A 16,840-nucleotide genomic window follows, 5' to 3' on the forward strand; every position below is an offset into this window, starting at 1 on the left:
TCCCTTCTATTCGCGTGATAGATACACATGCTTAGTTTTATGCATCCATATACCATCTAAGATCCACAAATGAAAACATGCCATATTTGTCTTTTTGAGGCTAACTTGATTCACTCTGTATGACAATCTTTGCATCTGTTTTCTTCCAAACAATACCTTTGTTTCAGCCAGAAGATATTTCTGATCAAGGAGCATTGTGGGAAAAAAGTAAACGGAAATTCTTTTCCAAAAAAAATTTTTAACCCATACCTTCTTTTCTAATGACCACATTTTTAAGAACTATAAGAAAAGGAACAAATGAACTAAGTCTTGACATGCCTCAATAATTTACATGCAAGTTGTTTAAAGCAATTATTAAGATATTTATCTTTGCAATTTGATACTATATTACACTTTAGATAATAAATTTTCATTAGAATTACTTGATCTGTATTTAAGTGTACAATTTAAAAAGCAGACAATAATAATTATTGAAGAAAAAAATAAAAAATAAAAATAAAATAAAATTAAATAAAATAAATAAATAAATAAATAATTATTGAAGAAAAGATCATGTATTTGAGAGCAAGTTGAGAGGACACAGGAGAAGTTGGAGGGAAGAGAAGGGAGTAGAAATGGGGAAAATGTAAATATAGTACTCATGAAATTCTCAGAAAACTAAAAAATGAAGTTAAAAAGAGCAAACTTCTATAACCATATTTGTGACATTTCTTGTACCTGAACCAAGTTAGTCTTTATATTTACTCAGAATTAAATAAAATTAAAACTTGAGATGATATTTCTGTAGCCATGTGCTAGGCATCTAATAGCCACATGTGCCTGGTGACTGCTTATTAGAGAGCACAAGCAAAATGGTCCCCAGCAAGTCATATGGTTCAGTTTCAGCCTTTAGGGTGATTTCCTACATAGGACAGCAAGGTATCAAAAATAAATATCTTCAGAATACACCTCAAAATCACATGATGAAGTGCTAAATAATTTGCCACAGACAAGCTGAGTGCGACTTGGGTAGGAAGTTCTTGAAACACCCACAGCTGGATACCTTTCTTCACCACTTTGGCAGTGACGCAGGGAACTGGTGAGAACAGAGTATCTTACTTTAGAAACTGTGTCTCTTCTGCTGCAGGCATGGGACCCGTTGTGCTGGAGAAGTGGCAGCCGCGGCGAACAACTCCCACTGCACCGTTGGAATCGCTTTCAACGCCAAGATTGGAGGTATGGGACACTTCCAAGGATATACACAGCAGCCAGGAAAGCTCTTGGCTAACTGCTTTTCCGAACCCTTTTCAAGCTAGTGCTGGGCGTATCTGTGCATGACAGGGCGCAACTGCTGTTGACTGCACAGTAACCACGTGGAGGATGATGTTCAGTACAATGATGGACACTTGCCACAGACCCCCAATATGCCACAGATACAGTTTTTCCAAGTAGATGGGCAAAAAAAAATTGTTACCCAGTAGTGACCACAGAAATGTGTTCCATTGATACTAACTCAGAATTGGTGCATTGGTCATGAATAACCGGGAAAAAAAAAAAAAAAAAACGTGAAACCACAATATCTTTATGGAAGAAGTATTTTAAGACAGCCAAAACGTATTTTTTGGATATGGTGCTTAAGCTTTTAAAAGGTGCCTTTTAATTGTAACTAAAAATACTAAATGGTAAAATCTCTTCATAGAATCCCATAATGTAGTGATACTGTTCCCATGAGTCCAGAATATACATATGTATGTGTTTGTGGGTAGATAGGTAGATAGATAGGCAGACAGACAGGTATGCATCATATCTGTGTATTTGTGTGTTCACATGTATATATGCTCACACATACTCAAACTCAGGCATAGGTATATTTATGATAAAGATCTAGCCAACACCGGGCGGTGGTGGCGCACGCCTTTAATCCCAGCACTCGGGAGGCAGAAGCAGGTGGATCTTTGTGAGTTCGAGGCCAGCCTGGTCTACAGAACGAGAACCAGGAAAGGCACAAAGCTACACAGAGAAACCCTGTCTCAAAAAACCAAAAGAAAAAAAAAAAAAAAAAAAGATCTAGCCAACACGGTATGAACCAAAGTGCTGAAAACGTGGACTTCAACTTTCCCACTTGCAATCATTGTTGTAAGCAACAAATGATTGCCACAGCCACACACAAATGGGAAGACAGCATCCTCATAGACCCCAGTGACTTCATCATTAGGCCTGAAGATATTCCCCCAGGTAGGCTAAAGGGTGTCGGATGACTTCAAACTTCTGCAGCCAAGTGAGTACCTTGTTTCAATGCCCTATTTGCTACCAAATCTTTCATCTAAAATTAAAAAGTGCCATTCCTAACCACGATAAAAGTATGAAACATTTAGAGTGTAATAGTTACCCCTCATCCAAGACTCCCAGTGGCTTCCTCAAGCAGACAGTTCCTCTGTATATAGCTTTGCTTTGTCTTATGAATGCTTGTGGTCATTTACGTGCCAGATTGAGCATAGCAGGATGCTAACAACAACCAATAAAATGGAACAATTATAACAAAATATTGTAAGAAAGGTTACTTGAAACATGAATTGTTTACTTGTAGAATTTCCCATGTCCTATTTTTGGACCCCAGTTGACCATGGGTAACTGATGTCAGCAGAAATAAAGCCACAGATGGAGGAACCATGGAGGAGCCGTCCTTAAAGCAGGTTCCTGAGATCCCCTTGACTGCCAGCAACGTTGGAAAATGTCTGAATGCTTTATTTTTTGTCTTTCACCCTTAATTTCTGAGGTTTGACAGTTTGTTGCCCAATAAATAGCTGCACTCAGGAACATCTACTCTGATAAGGACAGAGGCTCTTCCTGAGGTGTGATAAGAGTGAAGGATCCCTTGCCGGGCGGTGGTGGCGCACGCCTTTAATCCCAGCACTTGGGAGGCAGAGCCAGGCGGATCTCTGTGAGTTCGAGGCCAGCCTGGTCTCCAAAGCGAGTTCCAGGAAAGGCGCAAAGCTACACAGAGAAACCCTGTCTCGAAAAACCAAAAAAAAAAAAAAAAAAAAAGAGTGAAGGATCCCCCTGTTCCCCTAGGAGGATCAGATCCAAGGCTACCTGGGTACCGCCAACAGTCACCTCTCACATAAGAGCTTATGTCCTCTATTGCTGCGATTGCATTCCCAGCACTCTGGCTGACCCTGAGGGAAGAAGTGAATAAACTCTGAACTCCCTCATAGCTGCTGACCAAGCTTAACCGAACTTCCTTAAAAGGATAAATGTACAGCAATGACTCAAAAATGTCCTAAGAAAGAATATTCTGAAGTAGAATTTGACTCCTCAGACCCAAGGCATAAAGTTCGTAGTGGACCCAGGCAATGGTGGCACACACCTTTAATCCCAGCACTCGACAGGCAGAGCCAGGTTGATCTCTGTGAGTTTGAGGCCAACCTGGTCTACAGAGCAAAATCCAGGACAGGCACCAAAACTGCATAGAGAAACCTTGTCTCAAAAAACAAAAAACAAAAAAAAAAAAAAAAAAGTTTGTAATGGAATAAGAAAAGATGGAGCAACTTCTAATCTTTAAACTTCACTAAATTATGAAATGAAATTCTCTATGTATTTTTAGTCAAAAAGCTCATGACCTTCTAAGAATGATTTAGCAGACACATAACTTGCATGACAGGAAACCCAAGTTCAGGTGTTATACTGATGCTTTCATGTTCTCACCTGACCCTCTAGTTGCTTAACTGGGAGCAGTTCTAGTATTTAATTTACAGCCTGCTGTGCAGGAAATTGCTTCTAAATACAATGTAACAAGATGAATTAGTATGTCTGCCTTTGTTCTAAAAGTGTGTGTACTAGCCTAAAATATGCATATTAATTGAAAAATAACAATGGCCGTTCAGGACCCAGGACATGCAGAACACTGTCCTAAGTTAGTTGCTTCCCTAATTAACACCATAACACAAAATATCAAAAAGATCCCAAAGTGAAAATATTCTATAATAATCCAGAATTGTGTACAATTGTGTGTATTAATTAAAAATATAAAAAGTAAGACTATAGACAAGTGACCCAAGTTTGATTCCTAACACCCACATGATGGCTCAATAATGTTATGTAAACTCCAGGGGATCTGACACCCTCTTCTGGCCTCCTCTGGTACCAGGCATGCATGTGATGCACAAGGTATACATGCAGGCAAAACACCCACATACCTAAAATAAATAATAAAACTTTTTAAATATAAAACAATGCAAGTCTTAGTGATGATATTTAGTGTAAACAAGTTTTTCTTTTACTAAATGATTAAAAACTATATTATTGTTGTAAGTTCCCAAAATAGAGAATAAAAAGGAAAAATTGGCATTTGACATATAATTTATTTCTCACTATATTAGTAACTATTTTTGAAAAATGGTATTAATGCTGGGTTTCTGACTGATAGGAATGAGCTTAAATGAAGACTAACAACTCAGTGTCGCTAAAACATCTTGAGAGTTATTTGTAGTGTTAAACATATTATCATCCGTTATTTGACTTGTAAATAACTTGGCAACAAAGAAATGTAGTAAGTTTATGTCAGTTCACTATGATAGGGTATGTGGGAAATGAGACCAAGCCAGCTTGGCAACTTTGCAACTTTTACCAAAGTGCTAAGATTAGAAGATTTCTACATCTATGAGCCCAAGTTATTCAATGGAGAGGAATTTAGGATGGTAGATTGCTTGAGTATCTTTGTCAAATACTCACTTAACAAAGGCAGGAGAGATAGCAAGATTTAGAACCTTGGAAAAAGAATAGAAAATTTAAAAAAATTTTTTTTGAATAAAATTTTGCTCTTTTATACACAATGAAACTTCCTGTCTCCCCAAGACAGGATAGCTTCTACAAACTGTATGGGACCTTTTTGCCAGGAAAATGCTCAATAAAGTATTGGTTAAAATGTATTCTTGGGGCTAGGGAGATGGTCAAGAGTGCCTACTGTTCTTACATTGTTCTCAGCATCCACATGGTGGCTCACAACTGCTTGTAACTCTAGTTCCGGGGGTCTCAGTGCCCTCTTCTGTCCTCTGAGGGTTTCTTACACACACATGTCACACATAAAACCCAGGCAGACATACACATACACATTATAATTGAATAAATAAATAAATATTTTAAGAGATTTTTAAATGTATTCTTTATTACCCAACATTGTCTACGTGGACTGTTTAGGTATCATCTAATGGGGATAAGTAACAAGCTTGCTCCTTTCTGCTTTGAAGGTGTGCGAATGCTGGATGGCGATGTCACAGACATGGTAGAAGCGAAGTCTGTCAGCTACAACCCACAGCATGTGCACATCTACAGTGCCAGCTGGGGCCCCGATGATGATGGCAAGACCGTGGATGGGCCAGCTCCTCTCACCCGGCAAGCCTTTGAGAATGGTGTGAGAATGGTAGGTTTCAAAAGCATCTGGGGTCAGGATTTTCATATGCAGAGTGTGTATGCATGCCACCCTCCAGGCTAGAGGATTACTGAAGCTCAGGGGCCAAGTGGCCACTGGAAAGAAGTCTTGAACCCTGGCATCATGAGTTGCTTCTGGTCTACAAAGGAACTCATAGTTAGTCTTTGCTATAACATGAACAGTGTACTTGGATGTTTTGAGCTGCACAGAAGAAACACATTAATTAATACGTAAATGTGACACTTTGAGAAGCAAATTCCTGAGGCTGAGCAATTGAGTAGATATTCACAGTCTCCATTTGGTGTTGATAGAACACACAGCAAGGACCTCTGGCATCTCCCGTTGGTGTCACTGAGTCTCACTTCTGTCCAAAGATGATATTATTTTTCTATGGGCACCAGATCTCCCTAATCAGTTAACTTAGCATTTTCTTTGATGTCACTGAAAGAGTGACTGAAAGCTGTCCACAGAAAACTGAGCTCCACAATTTATTGTAGTAGAAGGTTTGTTTCAAATTACAGATCTTAAATTGTCATAAATTAAATAAAAGTGAAGATGCTAGAATTTATCCTCATAGAGAGAGGAATGCTCCACCAGAAGTGGGGTCTTTCATTCTCCTACTAATGACTAGAACTTGGAGTTACATAAAGTATATATGTTCTCTGCATGATGTCATTGATCTGACCCTAACCTCCCTTGCCTGTCTTATCTTCCCACTCCATTGCCTTGCAAACATCCTCCACTCTTGTTCATTGTCCATCAACACATTCTGTTTCCCGTGCACTTCCCCCAAGTCCTTCAATCATCTTCTGAAAAGCCACATCTTCCCAGAAGCCTCTCTAAGCCCACGCTGGAATTAACTATTTCAGTCCCCTCCTGTGGGCTCACTGTGTTTGATAGTCTTACTGATGCTAGGTAAAGTCCAATCATACTTATACTTTATATCAGACTTCATTCTAGGCGTATCTTCCTCATGAAACTGTAAGTCCCAGGAGTGCAGAACATGACCTTTATACATATTTATGGACTTTTACAAAACTAAGGGGATGTATTGAATGCTACTGAGCACTTTGTAAATGTTTGCTGCATCTAATTTAGTTTACTACAAATGACGCTAACCACAATGTTTTCGTGGATTCAGCCTGGATATGGAACAGTAGGGTGCATTCAGTTGATTAGCGTACTGTTTGAGCAGAAATAAAAATCATAGTGAGTCTTGTATAATTTTATGATCCTGGGTTAGATTTTTAGCCAAAGCCTGAACTAAGCCATCCCATGACTATTCTGAAATGGATTTGAGGAGGAAAACACACTTGTTTTGTAAGCACTTTCTAGCAAAAAAAAAAAAAAAAAAAAAAAAAAAAAAAAAAAAGTTGGGATTGTGAAGACATTTTCTTTTCTACTTCTGTCCATATTCAGTTACTTTTGTATACTTTTAACAGATATATAATAACAGATAGATAGTAACATGTTGCCTAGAATTTTCTTTTCAAAGTGCCCTAATATCAAATGAGTATACCCTATGTCATCTGCTGATTCATTGCCAAACCTGTTAACTACAAATTACTATTATTTCACGGTATGCCACTAGTTGAATAGCCTCTTGAGTTTAGTTCACATCTTCCAATTAGGAGTGCATTGTACTCATAAGAAAGGGCAAACTGAAATTTCTCAATAATATGAAAATCCTTTATTAGTAGTGCACATAGCTTTGCAGTTGTACACATACATATAAGGAATGCCCAAGCCTCATAGCCTCATGGTTGTACTCATACATATAAAGAATGTCCAAGCCTCATAGCCTCATGGTTGTACTCATATATATAAAGAATGTCCAAGCCTCATAGCCTCATGGTTATACTCATACATATAAAGAATGCCCAAGCTTAATACGTAGGTTTGCTGACTGACTAGTGGGCATGTGGGTAAGTAATAAGGTGCCAAGAAAACGTTTGTAAATTTATTTTTACTGGAGAGTCTGTAGCTCAGCAGAAACTATAATCTTAATTCATAAAGCAGATAAAAATGTCACTTTGATTGTAAAAGTGTTTCCTTTTTAAAGTTAGGTTCCAAAACAGATCATGTGAGAAACAATTCAAACACAGTACTATTTAGAAATAAATGATGTAGAAAAATTAAGCTCATTTGAAATGCAAAAAAACCCTTTTTATTGTGGTAAGTCATATGCAAAAAGTATATAAGGAAGAAGTTAATAATAGATTTCCCCACCCAAGTAGTCAGTTGTTGTTAAGTACAGCTACAACATCTTTTCATACCCTTTACCACATTAACCTGCCAACTGGGAATCACATTGAATCTCTGTGTAGATCCTATGGGCATCATTCCAGGGCAGCCCATATAAATAGGGCTCATTGGTTTTATTTGTTTCAAAATTTTAGGAAACTTGCAGTACCCTAATTTAGGGACTGGGATATAGCTCAGAAATCAAGCATGTGCTTAGCATGCATAAAGCCTTAGGTTCAGTATCCATCACCCAAAACTGGAAAGAATAAGGATAGCATGATTTATTCAGCATTCCTTTGAAGATCTTCTGGGGATTAATCTGAACAAAAAGGGACTTCAGTTTTAAGATGAGCCATTAACTTTTAGAGTTGAAGTAGTAGCGAAAGCAGTAACTTTTAAAAGGAGAGATTTATCTTCTGGTTCGTCGCCCATCTAAATCTGAAATGGCAGCAATAAACCATTGAAATAAGACAAAATTGATTGGATAGTGTTTTCATGTATTCAGTATAGTGAAGCTTTCAAGTTAAGCTAAAGTCAAGTCTAGGATTTCTCATTTACTTCTGACTTTAACTAAATCAAATGCCTTGTTTCCATTTCTTCTTCTAATGTGGTATGATAATGTACTCATTCACAGAGATTTTTATGAGGATTCAGTGAGATAATAATCCACAATAAGGTCATTAATGCACTGTCTGAATAAGAAGTATTTAGAGAAAAGGTGTCTTCTTCAAAAGTACTGTTTATATTTGTCCCTAGCCCCTCATCCTTCTCTCCTAGATCATGTCCACATTGCAGAATTTTCAATGATTCCATCGGATTACTTTTGGGATGGATTAGAAACAACATGGCACAGGTCAGCCCAGATTCTCTGAGCTTCATTGAGGTCATTTGTGTTGTTCCTTCTCTGTCTATTCATACTATCAATCCCACTTGCTCAAAAAAGAGGTATCTGCAATTTTACTGTGATTCTCTATCAGTGAGTACACTGGGAGTGTGTGTGTGTGTGTGTGTGTGTGTGTGTGTGTGTGTGTGTGTGTGTGTTTCAGTTGCTCGTGTATCTAGTCTCAAATTGTTTGTTTTCCCAAAAGATGTTTCTCTAGCTATGAATATTCTATTCAATATTTCAAGTTGATATTGGGTAGTCTTTATCAAAATAATGAAAATTTTGACTACTTCTTATGATGAAGCATCAAATGAAACCTAACTTTATCTTCTTTGATGCCCGATAGAAGAACTAAATGAGCTATTTAGCGATTTGAGAACCTAAGGAACAAAGGCAGGCAAAGAAATGCCTTCAGCTAACCATCTAAAAGCTTGTACAGTGACCTTAAGTCATGCTGGCTCGTTGGTGGCCTAGTCACATCTTCCACTTCATGCAGGGATTAGAATGATTTATCCTCACCCCCTTGAAGTTTAGTGAGTCACTACTTCTTAAGTACCATAGATAAAAAGTGAAGAAAACTAAGTTTTATATGTAATTCCTAATAGTCCCTACATCCTATCAACAAGGCAAAATACAAGCGAAGAATCCACAAGAATATTTCAACTGAGATGCATGTAGAAGATGAAATACAGCTGGTAGCTGGGAGGGGCATTGCTATTTAGATGGGAAAGGTAGACAGTTCTCTGCCCCATTTGAACCTCCAGTGTCTTTCTGTAACAGGATGGAGTGCAAACCCTCTCTTTGACTTAGTAAAGTACTCTGACCTGGTCCTAGCCAACCCTTCATCATAAGAAGTAGGGAAAGGAGGCAGTATCTGCAGTTATAAAAGGTAAGTCTATCATGTGAAGACCTGGAAGAGGAATGTTCTGTGCAAGAGCAGAAAGCACCAAAAACCCTGAATAGCAAAGGGTTGCAGTTTATTTCTAGGACAGAACAGTACCTCAGGCAGGAGGAATAGTATGATCAGAAAGCAGTAGAAGGATGGGGTTGGCTAGGACCAGATCAGAGTACTTTACTAAGTCAAAGAGAGGGTTTGCACTCCATCCTGTTACAGAAAGACACTGGAGGTTCAAATGGGGCAGAGGTCTTGCAGACATACCATACCATCTGTCAGGTGACTGATGAGGGACAAGAATGGGAGACTGCAATGGTCCAGGACAGCATTAAGACGGTGGCAGCACTGTCCAGACCACAGAGCACTGTCCAGATCAGATAGCAGGGGAGAGAAGGACAAGTATCATGAAATCTATTCACAGGGGAAATAAATATATTTCTCTCAGGGCTTCCAAGTATTGATCGTGTCCATTCTTTCTGCTAACTAATCAGAAACATACCAAATATTGAATTTCAAAATGCTCCCTACTTGTTTACTATAAGATAAACATTTGACTCAGTAGGATGTAATAGTGCTTTTAAAGACTTTAACAAAATCAGAATTGATTCATTTTATAGCCTCTTTAGAATTAATGTGCTAAAATTGTACCAGAGAAACTGTGTTAAGCACACCATATCATAGTTGACAATCTCTCTCTCTCTCTCTCTCTCTCTCTCTCTCTCTCTCTCTCTCTCTCTCTCTCACTCACTCACTCACTCTCTCTGAGGATTGCATTTTATTTGATGTCAAGGAGCTATAAAATTAAGTGTAATTTTTAGAATCGTATAATTTGGGCTGTACTCAATGAATGGAAATGTGATGATGATGAAGTTGATGGGGAGGAAGAGGGAAGATGGAGATAAAGATGATGACAATGATGGTGTGAACATTTAATATTTTGGCCGATATGTTCACTGCTGTCATTCATCCAAGCCCAAAATAGGCCCTTAGTTTTTAATCTATACAATAATCTTGTGAGATGGGCACTATTCCCCAAATTTTACAAGTAGAGAAAACTAATCTATCATAGCTATCAAAATCAGAACAGAGCCCTCAAAGCACCCTAGTAAGTTCAGGTCAGTGTTCCCTTCTGTCTTCTTTGACACATGTGACTCTTCCTGAATCATGCTTTTCTGTTTCAACTCTGTTATCAAATTCACACAGTTAGTTCTCCTATCTTAGAAAGAATAAACAAGGCTGGAGAGATGACTTAGTGGTTAAGAGCATGGGCTGCTCTTCTAGAGGACCCGGGTTCAATTCCCAGCACCCACATGGCAGCTCACAACCATCTGTAACTCCAGTTCCAGGGGGTCCAGTGTCTTCTTTTGGCCTCCATGAATATCAGACCATGTAAGTGGTCCATAGACATACATGCTGTCCAAAATGCACACACATAAAAATAAAATAAAATAAAATAAAATAAAATAAAATAAAATAAAATAAAATAAAACAAAACAAAATAAAGAATAGATGATGAATCTCTCTCTTCTTACCATGTATCCCCTTCATTTTCCTGCCTACATTTCTCTTTCCCGTTCAGGTTGGAATTCTTTGTGGTCTTTCCAGGTTGGAATTCTTTGTGGCCTTTCTCGTATTGCCATCTGCCAGGTCCTGCTCTCCAATCTCTTGGAGCCATTGCATCAGACCTCTACCCCAGCAACACATTGAGGCTGCTTTGTCTCATTGACCTCCACACACAGAGACCTCCAAGCTCTCGTCTAACTTGTTGTAACAGGGCACCCGCCTGCTCTTCCTGTCTACCCCAACCCCAAGACCCCTTTAAAGCTCTGTGGTGTTGTACTTGTTCGTTTTATGATCATCTCCTCTGTAAAGGTCCAGAGTCTGACTACATCCTCTATTGTACACCAAATGCTCAGAACAGACCTGACACTCAGTGGGGATTTAGTGAAGAAAGAATGAATGGTTGAGGGACATATGAATGAATTCCATGTCAATTTGCTATGTCTCTTCAAAAACCACATTTGCGTTGCTCTGACCATATATAATGAACCTGAACTGTTAAACATGCTGATAAACCATGGTGGTTAAAGTACCCAGTGTCTGAATGCAGGCTCTCTAATTTGAAAATATAGGTTATAACACTTTCTTTCCTCATTCAGGTTGAAGCTAACCTGCAGGATCATCTGTTTGTTCATCCAGTCAATGGAGTTAAATGCTAGCAGTTCCCTTAGAAGCTCATATTTTAATGCCTGTAAAATGCACTGCATAGTTCCTGACCCAATGCCAAGATTCTGAATGTTACAAGTCTCAATCAGATTCACACCTGAAATGAGCAAGGCACTAAAGATGAACTGCTGACTGATCATGTAAAATACCATGAGAGTCTGCATGGTCCCAAATGCCTGGGTTTAATCAATTTGCAATTGCTGAATGATCCCATGGAAATCTTCAGATAACTATTAATGTATGGTCAGTATTAGTAGAAGAAAATACTAAGAGCATATTTGCTTCATAAAATCAAAACACAATGAGGTAGGAATCAATAAGTTTTTGTTTTGGTTTTTTTCTGCCAAGTACATGAGAATTACCATTTTTTATGGTTTCTTTGATGACTTGAAAATACATTAAAGTGTTTGAGTTGTCTCAAAGTAAAGAGATGTACTTAACTATCTCATCAAGGTTTTCAGTTTAACTATATATAAGCTTTTCTTTTCTCTCTGCCACTTCGTTCTCCCTCCCTCCTTTATTCCTTCCCTCCCAACTTCCTATGGAGTCTTACTATGTATCCCAGGTTAGACTGTGTACCCCAAGGTAACCTCAAGCTAAGTCATCCTCATTCAGCTTCACAAGTGCTGGCCTTATAAGCATGTACCACCACACACAGCAAAAATCTCATCACAATTTAAAAAAAAAAAAGCTTTGAAATTTAATTTCATTCCAGTTTCTATAGAACTATTCTCTTAAAATTAAGCTACATTTGTTAGATCTTTGCAGTCATAACCTTAGGACTAGAAATGACTTGCTTAATTCAACTCCTACCACTAATGTATCTTCTTATATGATGATAGTCTTTGATTCCCTTGTTTTCCTTCCTAAAACCCATGGCTTCAGCCTATTCATCTATTAAGCAATTCCCTAGTACTGTTTGTTCAAAGTCTGTGACTGCTCGCTCGTCCTTACCATTAGAACATCTTTTACAAAGACTTCTCAAACCAAAATGCTTCTGAAACCTCCCATCCAAAGCTTTGGCTTTGGCTTTCAATTCTGCATTGATACGACAATTTAAGATGTAGTTCTATATGTATGTATTATCTTCTTTTCCCTTTAAACTTAACCACAGCTTCCCATGACTGATATCTTAGGCTTTTAGCAGGGCACCCGGGGTCTCTCCCATTTTTTGCAGGGCTTTCAGAATAAGACTTTACATGTCATCTTTTAAAAGACCAGTATAAAAATCACCCTGTCACCATTTGCCCTTGCACGGCTTTGAGTCAGATCCTTGGCAAATAGTATCGAAGGAGACATTTGTGGCTTCATCTTTTTAGCTGATCCTAAATAGGAAAATGATTTCATAAAGTAAGTGACAGCACAGACAATTTTCATCTATCGGTGACACTGAGCTGGGTGGCAGAATGCGAGGCTGACTGCACAGAGTTTTCTCTGATGGACGCTGTTTATCTGTGCATTCCACTGTGCTCAGCACTTTGCTCGGTGGCATGGAAGGATGAATAGCACTTAGCTCTTGTCTTAGGGAAAGTCCCTCTGTAATGATGAGGGACTGTCTAGATAAAGTGTGAGCCAACTCTCAAAGGACAGAAAACACAGCACACAGTACCAAAACCTACCTGCCTTCAAGCCATCTTGTCCACTTTGGTTTATTAAAGTTTAATAAGACTTGTGTGATTGGTATGGTTGGTACTTATCAGCAGGTGTCTGACACATTGACAGCATTTCCTGACAAGTGTACTCAATTATGTTCTCTAGAAAAAGAGCAGGAAATTGAAATGGAATCTTTTCTGTATTCAGGAAGGCTTATATTATGGTTGCCTTGTCGTTTTACTCAAAAAAGCTACTTAAATACCCACTACATGCTTAGCATCAGTTTGGCATTTGCCTCTGCACCCCACCCTTGGAGAATTCATGTAATGCACTGTGAATAGTTGAGGACCACATTTGACAGAATTCTTTTGAGCTGACGAGATGGCTCAGCATTAAAAGCACTTCCACGGGACCAGAGTTCAAATCTCAGCATCCCTGTCAGGAAGCTGAGGCTCACAACTAACAGTAACTCCAGCTCTAGTTAATCCAGTGCCCTCCTCTGGCTTCTGTGAGTACACACACACACACACATACACACACACACACACACACACACACACACACACACACACACACACACTAATAATAATAATAATAAAAATAAGTAAATATTATTTTTTAAGTCATGAGTTTATCTGTCACTTTATAAGTAAATTTTCAAGTCCAGGCCAACTTTCTTTGAGGGTTTTTGTTTGGGAAGGTCATTAGAGCATTCAGTGAATTCCAAACAGAGCCAATGTTAAGAACAAGGAATGAGAGTCTGGGAACTCAAAGATCTTTGCTTGTCAGCCTCCTGTTGGAACTGTACTCCTAATTCCATCTTCACACTACTGTGTCCAGGGGTCCAGATTTTAGTGACTGTTTCTTCTCAGAAAATCAACCCATTTTCCAGGTGGGTAGATATGTAGAGTGTTTGGTGAAAGCACAAGGTACATCACCAACCACTCATTGTCTGTTGAAAATGCAAAAGTCACACATGCAGTTTTTAAAGCCCTTCAGTTAAAAGCATGTGTTCACCAAGAGGAGAGAGAAATGGCATAATGCATGTATCTAATAAAAGCAACAATGGGAATCATAATAAAATTCACTGATTCCACCAGAGAGGGATAGATTTTTTTCTTTGATAGACATCCAGCTGTAGTGGGATTGATAACAGTTTGCATTTAATAAACGACAGCTTGCTTCTCCATTAGTTGTTGAATGTTGTAAAGCTGTGACATGATGTATGGATAGGCAAACACAGAGGAAAGAGGTTATTTAAATTTGGTTTGACTTAATGAGAATTTACTCTAACTGGACCTGTTTTTAAAATCTTGCCTCTGGATTTATCTATACCTGTGTGGAACTCTGTATATTTTTAAAATCTAAGGAGTGACTTGTCAAACATACTCAATTTAATGCCATCCATTTGTTAGACAAAAGTCTGTCTTTCAGAAATACATGTGTGGCTTTAAGTTCTGTAATTATCACACCATTGCCTGAGGCATAAGTATCAAATTTTGATTAATATATTTATGAATTTTTTCTATACATTTGAAAGAGAAGGAGCACAAATCTACAGTAACCTTATCTGTGTAAAATTTTCAAATATTCATAGCTATGTCATTTATAGTTTTAAAGAGGCATTAGTATTTATGTAATTAAATTAATTGGCAAACTCATTCTAAATTCCTCTTATTAGTTACTTTTCTCATTTCTATGACAAGTACTTGGAAACAACAAATTGGGGGGCGGGGGAAGGGGTCATTTTGACTCATGGTTTGCTATTGGGGGTAGGGCAATCTTGGCTCAGGAGACTGATTCAGCTGGTCGCATTGCATTCACATTTCAGAAACAGAAAGAGACTGACTGGTCGGTGCTCAGCTTTTTGCCCTTTATTCATTCTTAGACCCAGTCCAGTGGCTGGTTCCACCAGTATTCAGAGTGAATCTTCTCTGGTAAATCTTTCTGGAAATGCCATTGTAGACATATACAAAAGTGTGCTCCCGTGGTGGCTCTACATACCGTCAAGTTGACCATGGAGATTTGCCATCATGTGCTGAGTTAGGAACCTCTGCCCTGCTAGATGTCAGCAGGAGTCCTCTTCTTTTGGTTTTCTTGGTTCTGTTTTGAGTGACTGCTGGGCTAACTGGGGAGCTGGGAAATGTCTCAGAAGTCATTCTACTGTGCTTCTAGAACAGCAGAAGCATATAGATACTGGGTGAGGTGAAATTAATGTCCGTTCTAAGCAGCCATTTTTTTGTTCCCCCCCAAAAAAAGCTAATGAGGAGAACACATAGATGCATTTCCTTCAACACAATGTGGTAGTCAGCAGAAAATATAGGTCACTATAATAAACAAAGATAAATTGAACTAAACTGATTGTTCCTGTCACTTAGAAGTATGTATGACTTGTGGAGTAGAATTTGTAGTGCACATAGTATGCCTATATTCCTCATTATATGATGAATACAATCTAATGTAATACTCAAGGCTTTTTAAAACACTGTTACAATTTTGACTCTGGTAGCATCATAGGAATGCACACTATATGAATGTGTAAACCGAGTCTTGGCAAAGTTAGGCAATGTGGTTGGCCATTAAGAAACATAACTGTGGCGTATACTCAGATCGCTATGTAAAACCTATATTTTCTACCATTGTATAATATTGACTCCTGTTGAGTATCATATGGCACATCTATGCATGTCAGCCAAAACATGGTCCCAGAAGTGACCACAGCAACAAAGAACTATCATCCAGACCATATTGAGCAACATCCTGGACCTCACTGTGTTGGCTCTCTTTCCTGTCAACTTTGTAGAAGGTTCAGGACTTTATGGAGGGTACAGGCCATAGTCAGTTTGAGACAAGACATGTTGCTAAGTTGCCAGCGCTCCTGTTTCCTTTGGAAAGGACCATACTCCTGTTCTCTTTATTAAAGCCATTATAAAGGCCCAGCAGCATGGCTAATCTGATGGATGAAGTGCTCAGCCTGGCAGCTGATCTTCTCTTCAAAGGAAGGGTGGCATTGGATTCGCTCTTAAGAATCATAGAATATTCACCATGGAGCCTTATATATAAAAATATGAGTCTAATATAATTGTTCACTTTTATTTAAGACAGAATTGTGTTTATGGATAGAAAATTCTGTGGGTTGATTTTCCCAATGTCAGAGGTCTCACAAGGTACACTGTGTAAGGTCAAGGATGTAGTTGAAGACTGTGACATCATTTGAGCCCCACAGTGGGTTATAGAGAGGGGTGATTTCCTTATTGCTTTTTTAGAATTGAGCTGGCAGTTGCAGTAATTCACAGCAAGAATTCCATAATCTAGAGCTAACTTCAAGTGGTATGAACTTTTATTGTCACTGGAATATCTCTCTTCTTTCTAAGCACTTTTTCAAACATTTACAGTAAATTCTTTTCATACCCCTGTTGGTAATAAATGTTTTTATTCTCTATGGAGGGAATTTTTCAAATTTCAATCCCTCAGCATAAATTTAAATGCAATGACACATTTCAAAACAGTTGCAAATTTGTGCTTTTTAAACATTTGTTTTTGTTTTTAAATATTTGTGTGTGTGTGTGTGTGTGTGTGTGTGTGTGTGTGT

General features: G+C 38.4%; 1 protein-coding gene across 1 annotated transcript in view; it reads left to right on the forward strand.

Annotated features, from left to right (window-relative positions):
- Nucleotides 1-16,840, forward strand: part of Pcsk5 (proprotein convertase subtilisin/kexin type 5) — a 456,194-nt gene that overhangs the window by 184,894 nt on the left and 254,460 nt on the right. Inside the window, 2 exon segments of the mRNA XM_052762773.1 lie at nucleotides 1,127-1,215; nucleotides 5,226-5,398. Of these exon segments, the coding sequence (XP_052618733.1) occupies nucleotides 1,127-1,215; nucleotides 5,226-5,398 (262 nt within the window).

Source organism: Peromyscus californicus, unplaced genomic scaffold, assembly GCF_007827085.1.
Source record: "Peromyscus californicus insignis strain IS unplaced genomic scaffold, ASM782708v3 Scaffold_4__1_contigs__length_199733344, whole genome shotgun sequence".
Taxonomy (NCBI): domain Eukaryota; kingdom Metazoa; phylum Chordata; class Mammalia; order Rodentia; family Cricetidae; genus Peromyscus; species Peromyscus californicus.